This window comes from Python bivittatus, unplaced genomic scaffold (genome assembly GCF_059951505.1).
Source record: "Python bivittatus isolate LINGU-HERP-01145 unplaced genomic scaffold, Pbiv_v1 ctg000330_np1212, whole genome shotgun sequence".
NCBI lineage: Eukaryota > Metazoa > Chordata > Lepidosauria > Squamata > Pythonidae > Python > Python bivittatus.
In genome coordinates, this window is record NW_028277058.1 from 61,713,219 (window position 1) to 61,737,321 (window position 24,103).

General features: G+C 43.8%; 1 protein-coding gene across 1 annotated transcript; it reads left to right on the forward strand.

The window, feature by feature from the left end:
- The first annotated feature begins 8,253 nt into the window (after window positions 1-8,253).
- Window positions 8,254-23,097, forward strand: LOC103050012 (tubulin alpha-1 chain). The gene is made up of 4 exons (XM_007441354.4): window positions 8,254-8,407; window positions 18,211-18,454; window positions 19,437-19,585; window positions 21,723-23,097. The coding sequence occupies exons 1-4, from the start codon at window positions 8,405-8,407 to the stop codon at window positions 22,701-22,703; spliced, it is 1,377 nt and encodes a 458-aa protein (XP_007441416.1). The 5' UTR covers window positions 8,254-8,404; the 3' UTR covers window positions 22,704-23,097.
- The last annotated feature ends 1,006 nt before the right edge of the window (window positions 23,098-24,103 follow it).

Sequence of the window (24,103 nt, forward strand, 5' to 3'; positions counted from 1 at the left end):
TCAGAGGACCTTGGTTGAAGCAGATTAACTAGATCCTTTTCAGTCAGGATTCAGACCATGGTATGGAATGGAAATGGCATTGGTCATGGTTTTAGAAGATCTCTGGTGTGGGCAGAATGGTGGCAGTGGGTCCCTCCTTGCCTTACTTGACCTCTTGGCAGCTTTTGATACCATCGACTTTGGTATCCTTCTGGATTGACTCAAAGGATTGGGGGTGGGCGGCATGATGTTGCGCTGGTTCACCTCCTTTCTCCAGGGTCAGTTCCAGTTGGTGGTGATCAATGAGGAGAGATCCCACCCTCGGCCCCTACTGTTTGGGGTGCCGCAGGGATTGGTGCTCTCTCCTCTTCTATTCAACATCTACATGAGATCACTGGGTGAGTTCATCCGTTGCCATGGGGTGAGGTATCATCAATATGCTGATGATACCCAGTTGTACATCTCCGCTCCTGGCGAATTAAGTGATGTTGTAGATGTCTTATCCTGGTGTCTGGAGACTATGAGGGTCTGGATGGGAAATAATAGGTTTCCACTGAACCCTGGCAAGACTGAATGGCTTTGAGTTTTGAGCCCTCCAGTTTTAGGACTATACCATCTTTGGTGCTGGAAGGGGTTATCTATCTATCTATCTATCTATCTATCTATCTATCTATCTATCTATCTATCTATCTATCTATCTATCAATCATATGGCATCCCATACATGGACTTACATTAAATACTAACATTTAGCCTAAGTTAAAAAACACTTTGAAATATAAATATTAAAAACATCTAGATTCAGATACCAGTGTCTAGGCCATCTAACCATTGAAGCACAACATCATTTATATTAAAAAACTCAGATATTTGGCCATTATATGCCCTCAGCTTACAGCTGGTCACAGTGTGATCTGTAGTTTGACGTGAGGCCCTGCAGTCACACTGAGGTGACGATGCCATACCCCATTTATGCAGTGAATCCTGGCAGACATCATATAAGGCGCGAATCCTGTTCAAGGTCGTCCATTGCTGGAGAGATAGATCAAAACCTGGCACCTTTTGCGTGGGGTCATCTATATGTTTTCCTGTATCTAGGCGTTCAATGACCCATTTAACTTTCCACTGGGAGTCGATGTTGAAGTTGTTATGCAGGTATTGTACAAGTACCAATGGGGGCTTCCTAGATTTAAGCCTTCCAAGTGATAAGTAGGGAAGGTCAGCATGCACCGGAAGAAGTGGGCTGTTCATGATTTTTCTATATTCTCTCAGTAGTGCATCTTGCCTTCGCACTGGTGGTGCTATATGGCTCAGAACGGGAAGCCAACAGATGGGAGTGGTTTTAATACATCCGGTTATAATCCTCATGGTGTCATTAAGTCTGGAGTCTATCTTGCTAGTATGGCAACTGTTAAGCCATACAGGGGCGCAGTATTCTGCTGTGGAGTAGACCAACTCTAGAGCTGATGTCCTAAGGGTGCCAGCTGAAGCTCCCCATTTTGTTCCACATAATTTCTGGAGTATGTTGTTCCTAGTATTAATTTTTGCGACCATGTTCTCTAGATGTATCTTATAGGAAAGAGTCCGGAAGGGGTTGCACTGCCCCAGACAGACCCTGTGCGCAATCTGGGGGTCATCCTGGACTCACGGCTCCTGCTTGATGAGCAGGTGGCAGTCATGGCTAGGAGAGCCTTTGCACAGCTTCATATTGTGCACCAGTTTCGCCCATTCCTAGATCGAGGGGCCCTACTCATGGTCACTCATGCTCAGTCACCTCCCAGTTGGACTACTACAATGCGTTCTGCATGGGGCTGATCTTGAAGATTATCCAGAAACTTCAGCTGGTGCAAAATGCAGTGGCGCAAGCAGTTATGTTTGTTTCCACCTCTCCCCGATTTCATCTGCCCATCCCACCAGATCCAGCAGAGAGGCATGTTATGGGTTCCATTGTCTAGGGAGCTACATTTGGCAGGACCTAGCCAGTGGGTATTTTCTGCTATGGCGCCCGCTTTGTAGAATCTTCTCCCCCTGGAGATGAGGTTGGCCTCATCAGTTCTAAGCTTCTGAAGGTCCCTCAAGACCTGGTTATGTCAGCAGGCCTGGGGACCTCCGGAGACGGGTGAACTAGTCAGGTGGCTCTGTTATTATTAACATCTCCCTGTCTTTTTTTCTTTTTTTTTTTGGTATTAGGTTTTTATAGTTTTTAATGTTTTTTAATAATAATGATAATGGTTTTAAGTATTTATTAATTGTTTTAGCTTTGTTATACGCTGCCCAGAGTCACTGGCTTTTTGAGATGGATGGCTATATAAATTAGACAAATAAATAAATAAGCAAGCAAGATTCCTGGTGATTTCATGGACATGTCCAAATAGTTCAGGGTTCAAAGCTGTTGTGTGAACCAACCCAGAATGTGCACGTGACATTTAAATATATCCTGAGTGTGCCAAGCTTCATGTTAATCATTTTAAATCTGGAAGATAACTTACTGCTATTCCCACTTTGGAAATATGAGAGGCCCAGGCACAATTCTGACAAGACATGGCTTGCCTAAGTCAGCAAGTGAAGTGGTATTTTAAAAAAGAAAAGTCAACATTGGACCTGAGATCTTCAAAACAGATGGTTTGAACCTAATCCTTCGACATTTTCTGGCTAGATGCATTTTAAATTGAGAAGAACAGTTAGGTCTGGCTCAGCAATTTTGACCCATATGGAAGAATTGTTGAGAAATCCCTAACTATCTTTACACTTGCCCAAGAACCACATTAGAGCCCCTTTACCATCTACAGTTTCTGCTTGTAGTCTCAAGCCAACTCATTCACAATATGTCCCCTCAGAAGTAAGCCTCCCTGCAAATCCATGGATGTACATCCATGCAGGGATTTAGAATTGCAGGATAAAGACAGCTGATTCAGCAGTCATTGAATAGATTGTACAGTGATACCTCGGGATACGAACGCCTCTGCTTGCGAATTTTTCGGGTTACGACCAGCTCTGGCCCCAAAATTTTACCTCGGTTTGCGAACTCCGCCTCGGGGTACGAGCCATTTTCTGCCCGTGCCACGTGGTCCGCGGCCATTTTTCCGCCCGTGCCACGTGGTCCGCGGCTGTTTTTCCGGCCCTGCTGCGTGGTCCGCGGCCGTTTTCGCGCTGCGCCGGGCTGTTTTCGCGCCGCGCCGGGCCGTTTTCGCGCCGGGCCGCGCCGGGCCATTTTCGCGCCGCGCCGGGCCGTTTTCACGCCGCGCCGCGCTGCACCCGGCCATTTTCGCGCCGCACCACGCCGCGCCCGGCCGCTTTCCGTGTGGTCCGTGGACGCCAGAACGGATTAACGGTAATTACATTGAACCTTATGGGAAATTGCCTCGGGTTGCGACCAAATTCGGGCGGAGGGCGGAACGGATTAACCGGATTTACATTGAACCCTATGGGGAAATTTGCCTCGGGGTGCGACCAAATTCAGAGGGCGGAATGGATTAACCGGATTTACATTGAACCCTATGGGGAAATTTCCTTCGGGTTACGACCAACTCGGGATACGCCCAGAGTCACGGAACGGATTAAGTTCGTATCCCGAGGTACCACTGTACATGTATATGTGTTAAATCTATTCAATGAGTTATAGCTCTCACTGCTGTAATGACATTTCCAACAAACTGAGTACTCTTAAACTGGAATAACTCTAGCTTAGGATCACACTCGTGGGCTTGATAAGATGACCTGATCATGCTTAGACACTGGCTGGATGCATAACTGCTCAACCCTCTTTTATCTTAATCTAGTGGGGGCTATGCAAGCCCAACCTTGTTTCCCAGTCGTTTTGCAGACTTCATCATCCTACCCTCTGCATGTCCCCCTCCAACTCTTTTCCTACCAACTGTGTCTGAGTCACTTCACCTAGCCTTCTCCCTCCCCACCCCAGACTGCATTCCAGCCCTTTCCCATGTCTGGTTAGCCACCTGTTAAAAACATGCCAGTTATTTTTAAAGGAGCCTCTGCCATCTGCTTCATTCTGTTGGGGTGCAAGAAAATGGTAAAAGCAGGGTTGGTTGACCTTCAGATCCTTACTGCAGACTTCACAGAATAGCCTCTAAGGTCACAGGTTTATTCATTGGAGGGCAACAGAAGGCTGGAGAGCACCTATACCATGTTAGGACATAAAAGTAATCTTCCTGTGGATTCTACCCGTTGTCTCTTTACAACCATGAGGTCAAATATTTGTTTTGGGGGAGAAGGGGAGGGATAGACGGACAGACAGATAGGCAGGCAGGCATTCTTAGGCATGTGTCACAGAAGCCAGTGAGATCTGGATATGTTTAGCTTACAGAAGAGACGACTAAGGTGAGATAGGGTAGCAACCTGTCACACAGAAGAAGGAATAGACTTCTTCACCAATGGCTCAAGTGGGCAGGACCAGAACCAGTATGTTAAAATTACAAGATTCAAGCTAGACATCAGGAGGAACTTCCTGACTATATGTGCTGTAAGCCAATGGAACAGGCTGCCACATGATGTGGTGAGTTCTCTTTCACTAGAGGTCTTCAGACAGGCTGGATTGTCAGAGATGTTCTAGTGGATTCTGCACTGAGCAAGGGGTAACCTCTGAGGTCCCTTCCAACTATAATTCTAAATATAGTGGGGCTACAAGATAAGGAATACTGTTCATGGCAGCCTGCCCAAATCCTTCCAATTCTGCTGAGCTTATGGAAATAAAGGATGACCTGGTCAGGTTCTAGACCATCATATGCAGGACTACTGACCAGCTTTTCAGTCTTTTTCTGTCCCTCATTTAAGTTCTAATAATCATTCTTCTCCAACCCTAGTGTTCTCACCATCTTCTGGACTATGTCATACAATATCCTGGTAGGCTGTGGCCAAGCCTGTCTGGGGAATGGAATTGTCCAGGAGACCCAAAGTTGGGAAAGGGTCTAGTCTTTCCTAAGCACAGGAGTTCTGTCTATACGACACAGCTAAAAGGCTTAGTTAAGAAATATGTGCATACTACCTTTTTTATACCCCACCCCATCAGACATGACTGTTTAACCAAGCTTTGGATCTTATTGTGTGGCCCCAACTCCAAATGGCCTTCTTTAGAGGCTCCTAGCAACCACTGTCATATGGTCAGCTTTTTAGTGGTGCAAGCACAACCAGCAGATGAGGCTACACGTCTGGCTAAGCCAAAATGGGACTTTCTTGGTTGTCTATCATTTACTATTTTTTATTACAGAGATGTTTATACTGCCCAATCCCAAGGTTCTGGATAACATGCAAAAGTGTTGATTGATTATGCGCCATCAGGTCATTCTTAACTCTTAGTGACCACATAGATAGATTTTCTCCATGACGATCCATCCCCAACCTGGTCCTTCAGATTTTCCATCGGCGCTCCCATCACCTCTGTAACTGAGTCCTTCCCTCTGGCTGCTGGTCGTCCTCTTCTTCTCTTTCCTTTCACCTTCCCTGCATCAGAGCTTCTTCAGAGAGCTGGGTCTTCACATTATATGTCCAAAGTAGGATCATTTGAGCCTGGTCATTTGTGCCTCGAGTGAGAATTCTGGGTTGACTTGTTCAGTGATTCAGTTGTTTGTTTTTTGACTGTCCACAATATTCTCAGGAATCTTCTCCAACACCAAAGTGTGAAGGTGTCAATACAAAATTATAGAACAATATAAAAGAGATATCCCAATTGCCTTAATTAATACAATTAAAAATGCACCCTTCAGTAAAACTATGCAATACCCCTCCCCCTGGGCTGTCTAACAAGAAAAGTTGTAATGTTTTACTGAATGCCCAAAGACAAGGGGCAGGTCCATCTCCTGGGGTCAGCATATTCCATATTGTGGAGCAGCGGTGAAAAAAGTCTGTGTTCTGTTCCATGCTCTCACCTTGTGCCAGGGCAGGCCTAAGGCAGACTCTCTAGAGCAGGGGTCCCCAACCGCCGGGCCGCAGACCGGTCCCAGTCCGTGGCCTGTTAGGAACCGGGCCGCACAGCAGGAGGAGAGCGACAGGCGAGCGAGCAAAGCTTCATCTGTATTTACAGCCACTCCCCATAGCTTGCATTACCACCTGAGCTCCGCCTCCTGTCAGATGAGTGGTGGCATTAGATTCTCATAGGAGCGCAAACCCTACTGTGAACTGCACATGCGAGGGACCACCCCCACCCCCGGTCCATGGAAAAATTGTCTTCCATGAAACTGGTCCCTGGTGCCAAAAAGGTTGGGGACCACTGCTCTAGAGGTTCTCACGGGACAGGCAGACCCAGATTGGATCAGGGGTCCCTTGTGTAACTCAGTGTGGCACCATACAAGGCATTAAAGGTAACGATCAGTGCTTTGAACTGGGTTTGGATGTTTATTGGTAACTAGTGGAGCACCTGCAAAACAGCTGTTATAATATAGGCTTCCCCTACTAGCAATGTGGCTGCTGCATTCACTACTAGTCGTAGCTCCTACATCTTCTTCAGAGGCAGCTGGTATAGAGTACATAGCACCGATCCTGTCATAGGGTGATCGGGGCATGAGTTTCATCACCAAGGCCTGGCCAAGGTAGGGCTGTAATTGGAGCACCAGCAGGGCTGGGCAAAAGCCTTTTTAGCCACGGCCTCAACTTCTTGTTTCAGCAGGAGCTGGGAGTCTCAGCCCTCACATCATGGGCCAGTTCCTTTAGCAGGAGCATGACCCATCAAGAGCAACTGCAGGACAGATGATAAGAGATGTCCTGGATGTTTTGCTTGGGAGGATATGAAAGGACTGTTCTACAATCCATTTTAAGCTACACCAACTTTCCTGGACACTCTTGTAGGTTGTAAAGCCAACCTGCAGTCCAGGCCCCTTGTTTTTAACACCTGGAACTTTCCCTGTCAAAGCTTCCCCTACCTGAATTCAAGGAAATGAAGACAATATCCTTGTTCTTGTCCATTTGCATTGTCATTTCACACACGGTGGTCATCTCCCAAATATTAAAGGTGGCTTTAGTCAGAAAAATATACTGTAAGTTGATGTTTCGACCCAGGCTGTTGTAGCCTATTCACCAAGCCATGCTTAAGTAAAATATAGCTTAGCATAGGGTACTTGTGGGACCATCTATCCCCAGTGGTTTCTGCCAATCCCACCAGATCTGGCAGGGTAGGAATGTTCTGAATCCTTTTGGTGAGGCAGTATCATTATAGACAGTAAGGAAGATGACCTGGACAGAGATAAGCCAGATCCATTGCTAAAGCGATAGAAGAAAAGTATGGCTTTAGGTCCAAAATAAGCAGAAAGTATGCGTAAGCGGCTCAGACAGACACCTCCCTAATTCACGTGAGTATAAGAAGGGGAGGAGGCACAGCAAATCAGACTTGCAAGTTTCTATTACAGCCAATAAAAGTAGTTTTAGCTTTGGTTTGCCTGGTGGGGTTGACAGTCATCTGGTAGGTCTAGGAAGTGTGCTTTCTCTATCATGTTGCCTGCCCTATGGATCAGCCTCCCCTCAGTGATACAGACAGCCCTGACTCTAGTGGTCTTTCAGAAGGCCATGAAGACCTGGTTCTTCCCCTGGGCATTGGGGCCAGGATGTTAAGCTACTTGAGCTCTAGCACGGATGTATGTGATACATGAGCATTGTGTTTTTTATCGGGCTTCGACTCGGGGTTGTTGTTGTTGTTTTAGTTTTAATAGACTGGATATGTTTGATTTTGTTTGCTTCCCAGAGTTTCACTGGGTAGATGGGCCACCCTATAAATTTGATAAATAGGCATGATTTGCCAGCTTCCCCTTTTTAGTTTTTTAATGACTAAATCTAAAAGCGATTACCCTCAAGTAGGATAGGGAGCCTGACAGCCCTCCTGGGAGATGTCTGCAGGTTCATTGGTGTCCATGGGCATCCTGGAATCAACATCTGATTTATAGTAAAATGAATTCCAGATCAGAAGGGCTCCGAGAGACAGCATCCTTCTGCAACATGAAGGTGACAGAGGGTTTTGGTTTTTGTTAGCAGTCTTGGGAAGAAGCATGTGAAACAAAGTGCTTCAAAGCTTTGAAATATCGTCCATCGTGATTAGATGTGTGTTGGGGGGGAGGCTTTCCCCCACGATCACGTCTGCAGGACCACTAGATCTACATTTGTTGAATTTCTGCTTACCCCAAGTTTGTGCAAGGCACATCAAAAGAAAATTGCAACCCTCCTAACCTAATGATGCTCAGAAGAATTCCATGTGGGTGACTTCACACCAAATCCAGCATGATTGGAGATCTTCCAAGAGCTCAGGGTGTGATAAACAATGAGAGTGAAATCTGACCATTTTCCTAGCAACTTTTTCCCCCTAAAAGTGTCTCTGTTGCTTTAAATGAGCAGAAGACTTCATTTTCAGGTGGAGTCAGTTCTTGCAGGGTTATAAATTTGCTGGGAGCAGGGAAAGCAGCTGCTTTGCTGGAATCTGAACAAGCATAATGGTAAGCCTCTGTCTGGGGTGTGGGGTGTTCTCTCAGTCAGACTAAAATAGGGGGTAAATGGCTGTCCCACTGCTGCTTTGGGGGAGGCATCCTTTGTAACTTTTAAGTTCACTTTTCTTAAGCAGGTATTGGTGAGTATTTAGTTCATTCGACTGATTTGCTCCTTATAAGGCAAAAACTAGGCTGCAGCCAAAGGGTATTTTAGTTGGGGCGGGGGGGGTCCCTCCCTTTTTGCTTCTATTATTTTCCCCCTCTATTATTTTTCAATGCAGAGGTTGGGCTAAATTTCTTCCAAAGTTATGGGTCTGGATTGTGACACACTTTTTTCCACCCTGTCTGTATCTTCAGAGGCAAAAAAATGATTGTACAGTAAAGTGCATTTTTTTCCTCACTCCCCTGCCCTTTACCCTACATTATTTCACACTTTAGTTATGAACACAGTTAAGTAAAAGATTACTGTACTTCAGCAGATTCCCCCCTTCTCCCCCTCTGTATAAGAGGAAACTGCCATATTGCCTTTGTTTGCTGTAATCCCATGGGTTGATATGCTAAAGAATAGAACATAATTTGTTTCTTTTCAGAATCTTCATTTGTTTGAACTTTCCGAAGCTGGAAACTCTAGGTTAAATTAGAAATTTGCTAGGCGAAAAGTCCTGAGAAACTTTGCAAAATATTGTAATTATTGCATTGCACATTAATGAATTTTTGGGGGTGGGACTGCAAAAGTATATATATTTTTTTATTTATTTATTTATATATATATATTTTAAATGTTGGCAGAGCACCTCATTTTGAGTCCAAGAGCTGCTGTCAGTTTATTCATGAGCTGGGCCAGGAAAGTTGGTGTAGCTTAAGATGGGTTGTGGCACAGTCCCTTCATACCTTCTCAAGCAAAATTTAGCATCGAAGGATTACTGTTCTCTGTTATTGGGTCTTTTGGGGAGGCAGAAGTTTAAATAGAGAAAGGAGTCCAATCATGTTTTTGACTGGAGTGTAGCAAACTCAAATATTTGTCGTAATCGTACGAGCTGAAGTCAGTTTTGCAGTTTGGAGGTTCGGGAAGCGTGTGTGAGCAAGGCAGCCGCCTGGGGCTGGAGCTGCCACTCCAGAGGGGCTTCCTGCTTTGCCAAAGGGTCAGTTGAAGAAATAATACAAATACCAGCAGTTGTTTTGTTCAGAGCAGGTGGTGCCACTTGGCACACTTGTTGAGAGAGGGGGAGCCAGGCAGCTTGCTTTTGCTCATTAGCGGACATGTCCCCTCGATGACTCTAGCAAATTTGGGAAAGAAGATCTGCCATAGATGGTGGGGTGAGGAGACCAGCAGTATATATATGCGTGCAATGTATATATTAGGCAATACATACATAATACTATATATATATATGCACGCATGTGCATGCATGCCTGCTTAGAGGGAAACGGTTGCCTGAGCTGCTGAGCAGATGCTGGCTCCCCCATTTGGCTCTCTGGATGAACTCAGTTGCTATATTGATGCTTTCGTTTTTCCACGGGGTTCAATATATATGGTGGTACTGCTAGGTAATTGAAGCCCTTGGACTGAACGGACATGCAGTAGGAGTCTCTTTAGACCCGTGTGTTTCTCAGTGTTGGCCAATTTAAGATGCATGGACTTCAACTCCCAGAATTCCCCAGTATGCTAGCCAAGGTTGAGAAACACTACTATAGACAGCCACGTGTATTATTTGGAAAGAAGGCCATGTGGATGCAGAGAAGAATCATACGTTTCTTAAAGTGAGCATTTAATCTGGGGCATGTGCATCTGACTACCTTCCAACTACAAACTGTTCCTCAAAATAAGGAGGAAAGGATGTTGTGACAAAAATTATGCCAGCCAGGGAATTGATGCTGGGCCAGTTCGTTCCTGCCCCATCACTTGCTGCTCTCTAGATGGTTCCAGTTCAGCTGCAGAAACAAATTCTGATACATCTTGACTGAGTCTATGGCTATCCAGCTACAGACTTTTCATTAGACTAATGCTTTAACCCCGTCTTCCCAAATCCTCATGTCATAGCCATGGTCTCTCAGATATTCCAGCGATAATGGCATTTACACTTGATTCTGAAATCATTTTCTTGGCCAGTTTTGGGCTCTGAATCGAGCTCATAGCCATTTCTCCCCTCCTCTCTTCTCAAATGCTTAGTACAGTATATTACAGTACAGCCTTCCCCAACTTGAGGTCCAACATTGGTTGGGGATTATGGCTTCACAACATGGTTGAGGACACCAAGCTGCTGAAGGGCTGCATTAAAATAGTCAACTTAGCATTTGGAAGGAAGGACTTGGATCAGATAATTGGCCTGAAAGAAATAATCAGACATTTTCAAAGTTCTCAAAAATTGACGTCAGCTTTAAAATCAAAACTTGGATACACAATTGCCGTAAGGTACAAGAAGTGTTTAAACCCCGAGAAGACAAAATTACTGCTGCCAAAAAGATAGATCAGCCCTCCTTGAGGATCTGCCCCTGTAAAAAGGTACGCTATAAACCAACCAAATAAATAAAAGGGTTGCTGGAGACTTGCTAGGGATTGTATTCCATCCCAGGACATGGGGGCTTCTGAAGAAGTCATCCTAATGCCATGGTAGTAACAAGAGGAGAGACACATTTGCTCTAGCTATTCCAAGGCAGATCAACACACTCATTTGGGCCTCTTTCCACAACTGGCCATGAATTGAGTAATGCAACCAGTATGACTGATAATATTTTTATGAAGAGGGACCAAGTTAGAAAGTAGATGGCTATGGGCTTGCTCTTACAGCCTACTGAAACACAAGGGGTGGTGGTGGTGGTGGTGGTGGTGGTGGTGGTGGTGTCTTGAAGCTCTCTCTTCTCCCCACCTTTTAACATGTACATGAAACTCCTGGGGCAGGACATCTATTAGCACGGGGTCCACTATCATCAGTATGCCAATGATACCCAGTTATTCATTTTGTCCCCAGGCCAAAAAGGTGATGCAGTAGAAATGCTGACCAGTACCTAGAGGTTATCAGGGTCTGGATGGGAAGAAGCAAACTTAGACTGAATCTCTCTGAGATGAAATGGTTGGGATCTAAGGATTCCAGAGAAATACCAGCTTTGAATACAGTTTTACTTCCATGTTCAGAAGTGGGTCCAGTTTGGGGTCGTCCTGGATTCATAGCCCCTGCAGATGGCACTGGGCTAGGAGGGCTTTTGCCCAGCTAGATCTCATGTGCCAATTGTAGCCATTCTGAAATCGCAAAGCAGGCTTCAACTCAACACTAGCAAGATTGAGTGGCTTTGGATTCTAGGGGGTTCTGAGGATTCCCCATCTCTTGCTCTGGATGGCGTTGCACTAGCCTGAACAGAACCAGTGCACAGTTTGGGATCCTCCTTTACTTAAGGCTCCTGTTCAAGGAATAGGCAGCAGCCATAACCAGGAGAGCTTTTTTTTTATATATATATATATATAACAGCTTTGTGTTGTGCTCCAGTTATGCCCTTTTGTGGACCAGGAGGCTCTGCTCACTGTCACTCATGCCTTAGTCACCTCCTGGATGGACTATAGCAATGTGTGTTATGGGCACTGTCCTTGAAGAGCATCTGGAACCTACAGTTGATACAAAATACAGTCGTGCAAGCAGCTTTGGGTGCTTCTTGAACTCTGCATGTTACATCTCTGCTTTGTGAGCTGCATTGATTGCCTATTTATTATTAATTTGTATACCACCCAACTCCCAACAACTGTGGATGGCTCACAAGTAAAAAGCATTTTTAAAAAATGATCAAAAACAAAACTTAGAAATAAAAGCTAGCAAGATGACAGAAACCAAACTAGAATGATGTGGGAGAAGAGCCAGGTCTTCAAGCCCCTTCAAAACAACAGTAGGGTAAGGACCATCTGGATATTGAGGGAACCTCATTCCAGAGGGCAGGCACTGCTACAGAGAAAGTGCATTTCTGGGATCCTGATAGATAGCATTTGTTTAATCAAAAGAACCTGGAGTGTGCCAACCTTGCCAGATTGTATCAGACAGGCAGATACTATGGGAGATAGGTGGATAAGGAGATAGATATGCTTCTGGGTTCAACTTAAGGTGCTGGTGGTCACCTATAAAGCTCTCCATGGCAGGGTCTAGATTATCTGTAGGACTGCTTCTCCCTGACCGTGTCTGCCCATTCCATCAGATCCAGCAGGAGAGGTGTGTTATGGGTCCTGTCCATTAAATAGTGCCACTTGGCGGGACCAGGAAGAGAGTCTTTTCTGTTGCTTTATCTGCCCTGTGGAACGTCATCAGATGAGATTGGCCCCAATCCTGTTGGCCTTTTGCAAAACCCTGAAGACCTGGGAGTGTCTTCCCAGGCTTAGGCTGGAGTGTCTATTGGAGCCTATGAATTAGTTTTGTTGAAATATTTGTATCTGTATTTATATATATATTTTTTAAAAAATCTTGGCTGCAGATTGTCCATTTATTTTGGGGAGAAGGTTTGCTGGTTTTTAAGTTGTTGTTAGCCGCCCAGAGTCACTTGTTCAAGTTGGATGGCCATATAAATTGAATGAATAAATAAATCACACTCTAGCCCTCTCCTGCTTGGATTACTTAATGTGCTCTACATGGGGCTGCCTCTGAAGAACTTGGAAGCTATGGTACAGAATGCAGCTGCCTGGGCAATTGTGGGTTTATTTCACTATACCCAGGTGGTTCCCACTGCATAGGGAGCTGCATTGGCTGCCACTTGGCTTCTGGATGTGATTCAAAGTGCTGGATGTCATAGGACCACCTTCTCCCATATTCATCTCCCAATCCAACCAGATCAACAGGAGCAATTCCCTCCAGGTCCCATCCCTTTATGATTGCCATCTGATACAACCTCAGATGTGGGCTTTCTCAGTAGCCACCTCTTCCCAAAGTGATTCACCCCCCGAGAGAGATTCAGTCAGTATTGTTCCTCCTGGGCTTCAGGAAAACTGTGAAGACCCACCTGTTCCATCTCACACCAGAGGAGAGGATGCTTTGATTGGAAGTGTTTTGCAAGTGCATGATTGCAGTGATGTTCTAGTTTTATTTTTTTATTTTGGTTTATTTGATATTCCCGTGTTACTTATTTGTTCTTTTTTTGTCAATGCTTTATCTTATGGTAGAGTGTTGGCTGCCTAGAGCCTTTTGTGATTGAGTGGCATGCAAATAAAGGAAATCAAATAAATATATGATAGCACAGTATGGGAACCCATCTTATTTGTCATGGAAGCTGGTAGTCTTTCATGACCAATATTTTGTAAGTTAAATGTCCAAGGACAGTCTTAAATTTTCAAATGGAATCCCATGCCCAGAAAGCTAGGGAAGTGGGGAGCCTGTGGCTAAAGTATCTCTCCCAGAAGAGCCCATGGAGAAGATACTGGAGTAACCCTGGGCAGTCTGCAGAGGTTTTCATCTCTCTGGTACAGAAGAGCATTCTGGTCTCTTAGAACCTGAGCGAATTGCCCTTCAGCACTAAACCCAATGGAGTTCTTTAGATGAACTCTGCTTTCTTGGTCTAACTTTCCTTAGGAGTGATTGTAAGGGGAAAAAAGAGATAGTGCCTGTCCATGTCCATAGAGAGTTCTGTTTCTTCTTCGAAATCCAGGGAACCTCTTCAACATTACGCAAAGTTCTTAGATACAAGAAGTTCCCCTGAAAGTATTAATTATCGCTAGAAGACTTGGGATTTAAAGTTGAGGAGTCAGCTTGGAACTCTTTATAGTATAAAATTCTTTTAAAATCTATTTTGGCAAACCATCAGATTGACTAATTCACAGATGTCTTACAAACATACACACCCATCATGTTTTTCCCTTTCAGGGTAAGCAGCATTATGCAAATTGCAGAAAAGGAATAAGAAATTAATAAGCAAAAGATGTTAAGGTATAAGGTAAAATAAAAAGAATTGTAGCTAAACTTAGTTTATGTCAACACTTTTCATTATATCTCTCCATATTTTTCTATATTTGCATCTACCGTATCCATACACCACTTCGTATATTGCCTATCATTCACTAAACTGCTTGTTTCTCTTTTTTTGAAGATCTCACCAACTCCATCCAACCACAACTTTCTCCATGTTCTTCCTCTCAGTCCATTCATACATGTGTTGCAGTTGACTCATTCATTTTCTCTATATGACCAAACACCTCAGAATATTTTGTTTAAACAGGACACTCTTGAATTTAATCTACATTTAATCATCTCCAATTAATGTTTATTTCTGCAATATATATGCTGCTTAGTCCTAAAATGACTCTGCACAGTTGCAGTAATACGAAAGGAATACATATATATTATATATCAAACTCCTAAACCTAGTAACAGCTTCTTAGTCATTAACATCTCAAGGAAAACATCCTACTGCAGAAAGGGAACCTGCCGTAGCATCAATACCGAAAAATGCTCCGTAACAACAAGGCTGGCGCTGACTTCGCCTCAGGGGGAGCACTATTCCAAAGGAGAGGGGCAGCCACAGAAAAAGCATGCCCTGATGAGGATGCAAAAGTGTGCTTTCCTTTCTCAATCTTATTGTTTGGGCAGAAATCACTGGAGAACGTAGTCCTACAGATATCTAGGTTCTTGAGCCATGTAGGGTTTTAAAAATGACAACAAGAATCTTGAATTGTGCCTGGAAGCTAACTCAGGACCAGTGCAGCTCTCATAGTAACAGTATTATTCAGGCAAATCAGGAAGTGTCCTTAACTACTTGAGCAGCTGCATTCTAGAGCTATAGCTTCCAGGTGGTCTTCAATGGTTGTTTCATGTACAGCGAATTGCTATAGTCTAGTCAAGAGATGACCAAAGCATGAGTGTCTGTGAGCAAGGCCTCCTGATCCAGGACCTGGCACACAAGATAGAGTTGTGCAAAGACCCTCCTAGCCACAACTGCCACCTGCATCTCAAGCAGGAGTTGGAAGTCCAAGAGGACTCCACGTTAACAAATCAGCTCAGACTGGCAGACCACGACCCTATTCAGAATTAAAGATAGAGTATCCCTCGTCTTGGTTGTCTTCTAGATACACATCTATTCTGCCTTGATGGGATTGAGCCTGGAGGTCTTTTTCCCCATCCAGACCCTCACAGCCTCCAGGCAGGGAAAATGAATGATTGTAACTTATAAATAAATGGCAAAAAATGAAAGAAGGTAGATGAAATTGTGACCTAGAGATAGGAACATGGATGTCATACAAATATAGATAGAAGGGTATTGAATAATATGAAAAATGAATGTTAGTTGACACTTCTGTATATAAAGTGGGCTTCTGCCCATTTTGTTTTATGTCAGGAGAAACAAAAGTCAACTGAATGTATTGAAAATGGGGTATTTAAGCAATGTGTGTTGTAAAAGATGAGATATGGTCAGGAATGATGGAGAGCAGGTCTTTCTGATCTAGATCTGCCTGTGCTAAATCTATCCTCATCCACAATTGAGGCTTGGATGGGAGGGCAACCCTGGTGTCTCTGAACTTGACCTGGATTGGCAGAGAGAAGGGGATTTGCTTCTAGGAAATGTGCTCAGCTGGGTTTCTGGTTAGGCCCCAACTGCAAACCCAGAACAGGGTAGCTGGAGCAGATGACTTTATTAGCTTTGGTTACATCTGTGCCACATACCGCATTCCCTGCTAATGGTAAAGTCAGCACATTTTGGCTGGTTAGCCACAAGCCCAAACAAGCATGTTCCTGCTATTCTATGGAGGCTAAGATTATCTAATTTAGAGATACCTTCGGAAGCCAACATGCTGCTGCCCACATCCCACCAACTCAAGGTCCCTGCAGTGTTCGGAAATACACAGGATAGTGCTACATCCTCTTAAAATTGCATTATATTTGGACTTCTGGGAAAGAAATGGTGGACTGAAGACACGGAGCCAACGACCACAGTGGAATGAAGAGCCAGTGAGTAGACTGCCTCTTCAATAATTCCTCTCCAGACAAGGAGAGGATTTGAGATCGCCCACAAGTGCTCCATACAGTTGCTCCTCACGAGAAAACTGCAAGACAATAGTCTCCAGAGAGTTTAGAGCACTGGGAGACAAGGAAATAACCATCTTGCTCAAACTGTGGTCAGCACTGGGTTCGCATACTTGCTTTTCTAATCACTTTTAGAAATTGCTTGTTAACTGTTTTTCGGCTATTAGGAACCTTTGGATCAACAAGTTTTGTAGTACCAATGAATTTCCTTCAATCCTTAGCGAAAGAAGTTTTAAATAGAAGTTTAAGGACTTAAAAAAATTTTTTTTTAATGAACAGCAAAAGGATGATTAAAACTTTGATTTTAGAAAGTTACAAATGGACTAAGGGTCCAGATAAATTTGAAATAAGATTTTGGAATTCATTATAAAGAATCCTTCCCATGGGAAAATGCTTTTGTTTTGGGGGAAAAACCATAATAAGATAAGACTTTAAAAATTGGACACTAGAGGGAACTAGAAGGAACTAATTACAATTAAAGGAGTAATCTCTGGGGGAGATGGACAGCATATACATTTAATAAATAAATAAATAAACTCATCTCACGATTACAGAAAGAAGCAAAATATTTTAACATTGGACATATTGAAGGATATTTTTGAACAATGGACCCAGATATTATGGAAGAGGAACAAGTTTTACCTGACAAGGTTGAGACTGATTTGAAAGTAAATTTACAAATGACAGGCTACAAGAATGACATGGAAAAAGATGTTACACTGGACATACAAAAGACCCTGGCTGATGTCTTCATAATTAAAAAGGATATACAAATAACAAACCAAGAGAGTAACCTGGATAATTTTCGTATATTGGATTTACAAAAGAAGCTTGTTAAAGCTTTGAAGAATTTTGTGAGAAGGGATAAAGAAAAAACGAAAAGAAATCAAGTTCTAGGACATTTTGAAGAGACTAAAGATCAAGATTGTTAGAAGTAAAAGGAAGGAATATAAAGTGGGTTTATTTGATCAAGGTTAAAATGGATATGTTTATAGTTGTGATGAAGGGGGAAGTTATTTCTTTATATATTTCTTTTCTATATTCTTATTTTTTCTCTTTTCTTTTTTCTATTTTTTCTTTCTTTTCTGCACCTTCTATTTTTTCTTTTTATTCTTTTATTTTTTTTTTAGTTTGCGCTAGTTTTTATTGTTGTAATTGTAATTTTTAATAAAATTACTATAAAAAATTAAAATTGCATTATATTCAAAAATCTTTCTAGGTTGTGTTGGAGGGCTTGCAGTTAGACTGATGCCTATTATCCTCTGTGCCCATTTAGCTTTTCATTTTGTTTTAAACTGTTAAAAGAAAGGGGAGAAGTTTAGTAGCTTTATTTTTCCTCTTTCCAAGGACATCCAGAGCAGTTTGACAGAAGAAATTCAGATTGGAAATAAGGAAGGGCATCTCTCTTTTTAGCAACACTGTTTAAAAATGTGAGAAATGGCACATTTGGCCTCCATAGGTGGGAATCATGTCAGTGAAGTCATCCCTCAGATCACCCTAGAAGGGTCTGTCTAGTGCCTTCAAGTCAGTTTTTTGACTCCTGGCAATGCCTGGACTAACCCCTGCAGTTTTCTTGGCAAGGTTTTTCAGGAGTGGGTTGCCACTGCCTCCTTCCTAGGCCTGAGAGAGAGTGACACGCCCAAGGCTACCCATGGCTTTGTGCCTAAAGCGGGACTAGAACTCATCGTTTCTAGTCCAGCACCTTCACCACTACACCAAGCAAGCTGTCCCCAATCTATACAAGAGAGAAATATTTAAATGCAGATGTTTAAAATGTGGCCAGACACTGCTGACAAAACATGTTTAAGCCCCTGCCTGCTCCTTTTCCAGAGGGAATGTCTGTCAATCCACATTGGCCAGGCGGGAGTCCAAATGGGAAACGCCTGCTGGGAACTCTATTGCCTGGAACATGGGATTCAGGCTGATGGCACCATCCCCGGCAGCCAAGCCGCTCCGAAGATCATGCCCGAGGCTGAGCAAGTGGATTCCTCTTTTGAGACGTTCTTCTGTGAGACGGCCTCCGGGAAGCACGTGCCTCGGGCGGTGTTCGTGGATCTGGAGCCCACCGTCATTGGTAAGGTACTTGCCAAAGTCTCTTGAAAGAGGAAGCCCCTCCATTGCAGCTCTTACTAAGAAAGATTAGGTGGCCGCAGCTAGCATGCCGTTAACCACTCCTTTGCAACCTTTGGAACTGTGTGTCATTCCCCAAAACGTGACGCCTCCATTGAGTCTATTTCAACTCCTGGTGGCTTCTGTGAAAATGACCGTGCAGTTTTCCTGACCGAAGATAGAAGTGGTTTGCCATTGCCTTCTTCATGTTTGGACTTCCTGGCTTAAGTCAACAATCCTGAGGTTTCCTGTTGGTCTCCTATCAGACCTAAGCAGGGTCTGTCTGTTTAGCTTCATAGATTAGTGAAGGTCAGCTAGGCCAGCCCTCTGCAGCCACCAAACAGTTCCAGGAAATGCAGAGAGGTGTTTGTTTGCACTTGCACATGCTCTGAAGCATCTTTTTGGAATCCCCAGCCTAATGAAAAAAAAAAAAACTAGAGCTGGTGCTCTGCCACTGAACTGCAGCCCTCCTTAACGTTTCTTGCCTGGTGCCTTCCAAAGCTGCACATCCTGTCCTTAGGGAGCTTTCGTTAACAGTTTCCTTGTTTTTAGTGAAATAGCATGTCTTTTCAATGAAAACTGAAGAGGAAATTGGTAACTAAACAGTGGGGGAATTAAGCGATTTCCTCCAATGTTGATCAACAGGAAGCAGTATAATAACAAACTACAATGTCCTGTAAGTTCAGGAAAATCTTAAATGTGACACTACCTAAGCCCTTTTTGGACAAATTGTTTGAAAAGTGAATTTTAGAGACAAAATGATTGCCATAAATCTGGCCTGAGAACAACCAAGGTTGGAAAAGGTTGAAAAAACAATTCTAAAATAGACGCATTCTACTATATGTTACTACTTTTAGCCTTTCCATGTGGCTAATAAATGTCAGTATTTTTAAAATGGGTGTTTTGCTTGATTAGGCCCGTCAGCTAATTCTTCTCTCTCTTGGCAGATGAGATCCGCACAGGAGCCTACCACTCCCTATTCCACCCAGAGCAGCTGATCAGTGGCAAAGAAGATGCTGCCAACAATTACGCCCGGGGCCACTACACCATTGGAAAAGAAATCATTGACACCGTCCTTGGCAGGATTCGCAAAATGGCAAGTGACTGTGTCATTTCCCCTTAAGGTCTGATTGCAAAAAAAAAGGCTGATAGGATGAAATTCCTAAAGTTTAAGTAGCATACGTCTAGCTGGGCTGGGGGATGATGGCAGAAGATGGCCTTTCATGCCAGTGTTTCCTCTGGGAATAATCCTCTAGAGCAGTGTTTTTCAGCCTTGGGAACTTTAAGCTGTGTGGACTTCAACTCCCAGAATTCCCCAGCCAGCCATGTCCACACAGCTTAAAGTTCCCAAGGCTGAGAAACACTGCTCTAGAGTCTAGATGGAAGAGTCTTCTGATGCTTTTTTGCAGATGTCAAAGACTCCTGCAGAGCCTGCATTCTGCCACTGATCTCCTGGCATCTCTGTGATAGTTTTTCCTGGGACTTGTGGCTGGGCTCAACTGGTGGAATTTCCAAGCTCAGTTAGAACTCCCACAAACCAGGAATACTAAGGCTTACCCCCTTAAATTTCTGCCTCAAAGGAAAGGAAAGGCCTAATGATAAAGCACGGCCTTCTGGATTAATTAATATTAAATGCAAGAAGCAAGGGATGGGATTAAGGTTAATCCTGACCTTAACCCTAACAGCACCCATTCATCTGTCTTTTGAGAACACCGGCATAGATATTCAGGGCAAATGATGATTTTCCAAGATGACATTGATCTGTTGTTTGAAAATAGAAGGCTTAAATGTAACAGCAGTGTGATCGAATTTCAGTGTGTGTTTGGGTTTTTTTACCAAAAAAGCAAAGAATAAGTGGGGGGCGGGGACTGATGATAAGTTTGCAGATTTTCCAGAAAAAGTGAGAGAACAAAGAATAGCAATTCCAAACTAAAAGGCTAGCGTGGAAGCAACTGAAGTTCGGTTCTTGGTGAGCAAACTAAAAACATTTACAGATATAGAAGCTCCAAAACCCAGTTAGGAAATAAACTGGGCGATAATGGTATGTGGCCACAATGAAGCAGTTGCTGTGCTGTGAGGTTGAAATAGCTTGCATCTGTGAGCCTGAAATACCAAGCTATACAGCCTTTAATAATTACTGCTGAGCTCATTCCCTTTGAATTTAGAGGTGAAAAAACTCAGTCCTGTGTATGAAGACACAAGGGTTGAGAACCCCTGGACATAACTGAGTAAATGTTCATGGAAAAGGGTCACCTTCATTTTGGAAGACTGTCAGAATACTGCTCCAAAGTAATTTTTCCCAACTTCAGTAGTTTCAGATCTCAGTGGATTCTTGTAAAACATTTGAGAATGGGCTACAGACCAGCTCCTCTACCTGATGTACTCTGACAGCAAAAAAAAGGCCAGTTGTAGCTAAAGGCTGACTTCTAAACTATGGCTTGATGTGAGTTACAAATGATAGTTTGCCCAACATGGTTCTCATGGCAAACTATAGGCAAGAGGACTGTTTAAGCATGGTTTTATTAAATGTTTCTCTTAGCAATTGAGATTGGCAATAGTTCATCCTAAGAACAAGTATCTCAGGGCTCTGACTAGTAATATGTATTAGAAAAAAGGTTAAGGTTACAATATTAGAATTCCAGTGGCAGTGAATGCTTTACTGTCAAATGGGGCACCTTTATTTAGGCAAAATCCATAACTGTTTTCTTGTGCTCTTATGATGAAGGGGTCTGGAAGCTTCCTGCTTTTGCAGTATTGATCTGTTGATTGCTTTCGTAATCACTGTTTGATCCTATCAGTGTGAGAAATAGCTCTTTACTGGTTTATTGAAACCCCAGTTGGCTGCACTCAGACTGCTTACCAACCACTGTGACTGGATTCACACAACCCGGTAAATCCCACATTAGCAATCCACATTATGGCTGAGCCTGTTGCCTGAAGCCTGTCAAAAAATCAGGAATTGGAGAAGGCAGACTCCAGGGGCAAGGAGAAGAGCTTGCATGTCAGTGTCCCTAATCTGAGCTTCCACGTTATAGCTAATGAAATCAGGTCCATGGCTTCTGAACTGAGCTGATTCCTGAACAAAACAGTCATTGCTAGAAAAGATGGTCCATTTGTGTGCATGCATGATTGAAATTCTACCTTCTGTGGGCAAGCTTATTTTGTGGGCAAGCCTAGTTGTATTGAGATGCCAGCAGATGGTACCAATAACCACATTTCTCTTGCTAACACAGGCTGACCAGTGCAGTGGCCTTCAGGGTTTCCTGGTTTTCCATAGCTTTGGTGGAGGCACAGGGTCAGGCTTCACTTCTCTTCTGATGGAACGACTCTCAGTAGAATACAGTAAGAAGTCAAAATTGGAATTCTCAGTGTATCCTGCCCCCCAAGTCTCTACTGCTGTGGTAGAGCCCTACAACTCCATTCTGACCACTCACACCACCCTGGAGCACTCAGACTGTTCCTTCATGGTAGACAACGAGGCCATCTACGACATCTGCAACCGTAACCTTGATATTGAACGTCCAACCTACACCAACCTTAATAGGCTGATTGGGCAAATTGTATCATCTGTAACAGCTTCCCTGAGATTTAACGGTGCCCTGAATGTTGATCTGATCGAATTCCAGACCAACCTGGTGCCATACCCCCGCATCCACTTCCCCTTGACCACCTACGCCCCAATCATCTCAGCTGAAAAGGCCTACCACGAGCAGCTCTCTGTGCCAGAGATCACCAATGCCTGCTTTGAGTTCTCCAACCAGATGGTGAAGTGCGACCCTCGCCGGGGCAAATATATGGCTTGTTGCCTCTTGTACCGGGGAGACGTCGTGCCGAAGGACGTCAACGCAGCAATTGCAGCCATTAAGACCAGGAGATCCATCCAGTTTGTCGACTGGTGCCCAACCGGTTTCAAGGTAGGCATCAACTACCAGCCCCCCACGGTGGTGCCCGGAGGGGACCTGGCAAAGGTGCAGCGGGCCGTCTGCATGCTGAGCAACACCACAGCAATTGCCGAGGCCTGGGCCCGGCTGGACCACAAGTTTGACCTCATGTATGCCAAGCGGGCCTTTGTGCACTGGTACGTGGGGGAGGGCATGGAAGAAGGCGAGTTTGCCGAAGCCCGGGAAGACCTGGCGGCCCTGGAGAAGGATTACGAAGAAGTTGGAAGGGATTCTGCCGATGGAGAGGAGGAGGATGCCGAGGAAGAGTTTTAGAACAATGTGTGTGCCAAATCTGCGTGTAACCAGGCCAAGGTAAAGGAGGCCACTATACCATCCTACGAGAAGTATTCATTGTTTAGCATCAGGATTCATATGTCATTTTTTAAAACATATTTTACAATCTTCTATATTTCAAGGACTATAACACATTGTACTTTGTTAGAATGCACCCCCTGTAGCCCTTTTTATCTTCCTAGTTAGAATTACAGAAATTAACTCTTGAGTGAGGATTTGGGAATTTCTGGGGTTGACAAAGGCATTATATATGGCTATTGTAAATGTTTTCTGCACTGCTTTAACAATCGTGTGGGGGAAATCCCTCCGTATTATTATGAGAGGTGATATTCTGCTTCTTTGTACTTCAATAAAAAGTTGAAATGTCCTAGAAGAGCGTTCTTCTGACGTAGCAATGGGATCTCCACATTCTGACAAGGCTGTTGGTTGGTGCTGCCTAAAGAATTAGACATAAAGTTTCTTTCGCAAAACAAGATAAGGCATTGGGATAATAGACCGCTTGCTCTGTCAGTGGACGATATTGAGGGACGTGGAAAATCTTGCTCGGGGCGGAATGACGGGAAAATGCTGGCAAATACCTAAAGACTGAGTTCTGTTCATTTCTTTTTTTTCAATCAAAACTTTTATTAAGATATATAAAAAGTACAATTAAAATACAAATCAAAAAGTGTAGGAGAGAGAGAAGATACAAGTAAACGAAAAAGACAAAAACTAAGAGTGAGATCAAGTAGAAAGATGAAACAGAAAGTGACTTCCGACTATCTCCAGTACAGGTATGAATACAAATTAAAAAAATTAATCTCTTACCACTATTTAATCCTAATTCACATTATTTCTATCAACACAAACCATCTAATCGTTAAATCCCCCGAGTTCTGTTCATTCCTGAAGGGCCCATGTTCATTGGGTACTGAGCTCCGTAGGACCCCTCTCTGTCTTTAAGGCCCAAGCGGCATCATGCAAAGCACTAGCGAGCACATCAGTTCTCCCAAATGCAAGCAAGGTAGTGGGGGGGGGGCAAAAGAAAATGTGAGAAGTTGGACTGGCACTAAATCCACCACAGCTGTAGGTACAACAGGCTTAATTCGGGTTCCAGGAGCCATTCTGAGAAGATCTGCCTCGGCCCACTGTTTTATTCATTTTGTTAAGTGTCCGTGCCACTGAATAGTAATCTGCTCACGGCGGCTTACAAAACCACGCTACGGGCAGATCAAAATAAACTGCAATAAATAAAAGACAATATTCATCCCTTAATAAAATAACTGATTTCGGCTTGCAGATGGGGCAGAGAAACAGGATTGGCTTGAGGGTGCTTTCAAATACAGCTGCCTTTGAGCTCCAGCCAGGCAGGTAGGACTACAGCTCCCATCACCCCCTGC

Coding starts and splice junctions, on each gene's coding strand:
- LOC103050012 (XM_007441354.4), top strand. Junction 18,455..19,436: donor TCTGGAGCCCACCGTCATTG/GTAAGGTACTTG, acceptor CTCTCTTGGCAG/ATGAGATCCGCACAGGAGCC. Junction 19,586..21,722: donor TTGGCAGGATTCGCAAAATG/GCAAGTGACTGT, acceptor TTGCTAACACAG/GCTGACCAGTGCAGTGGCCT.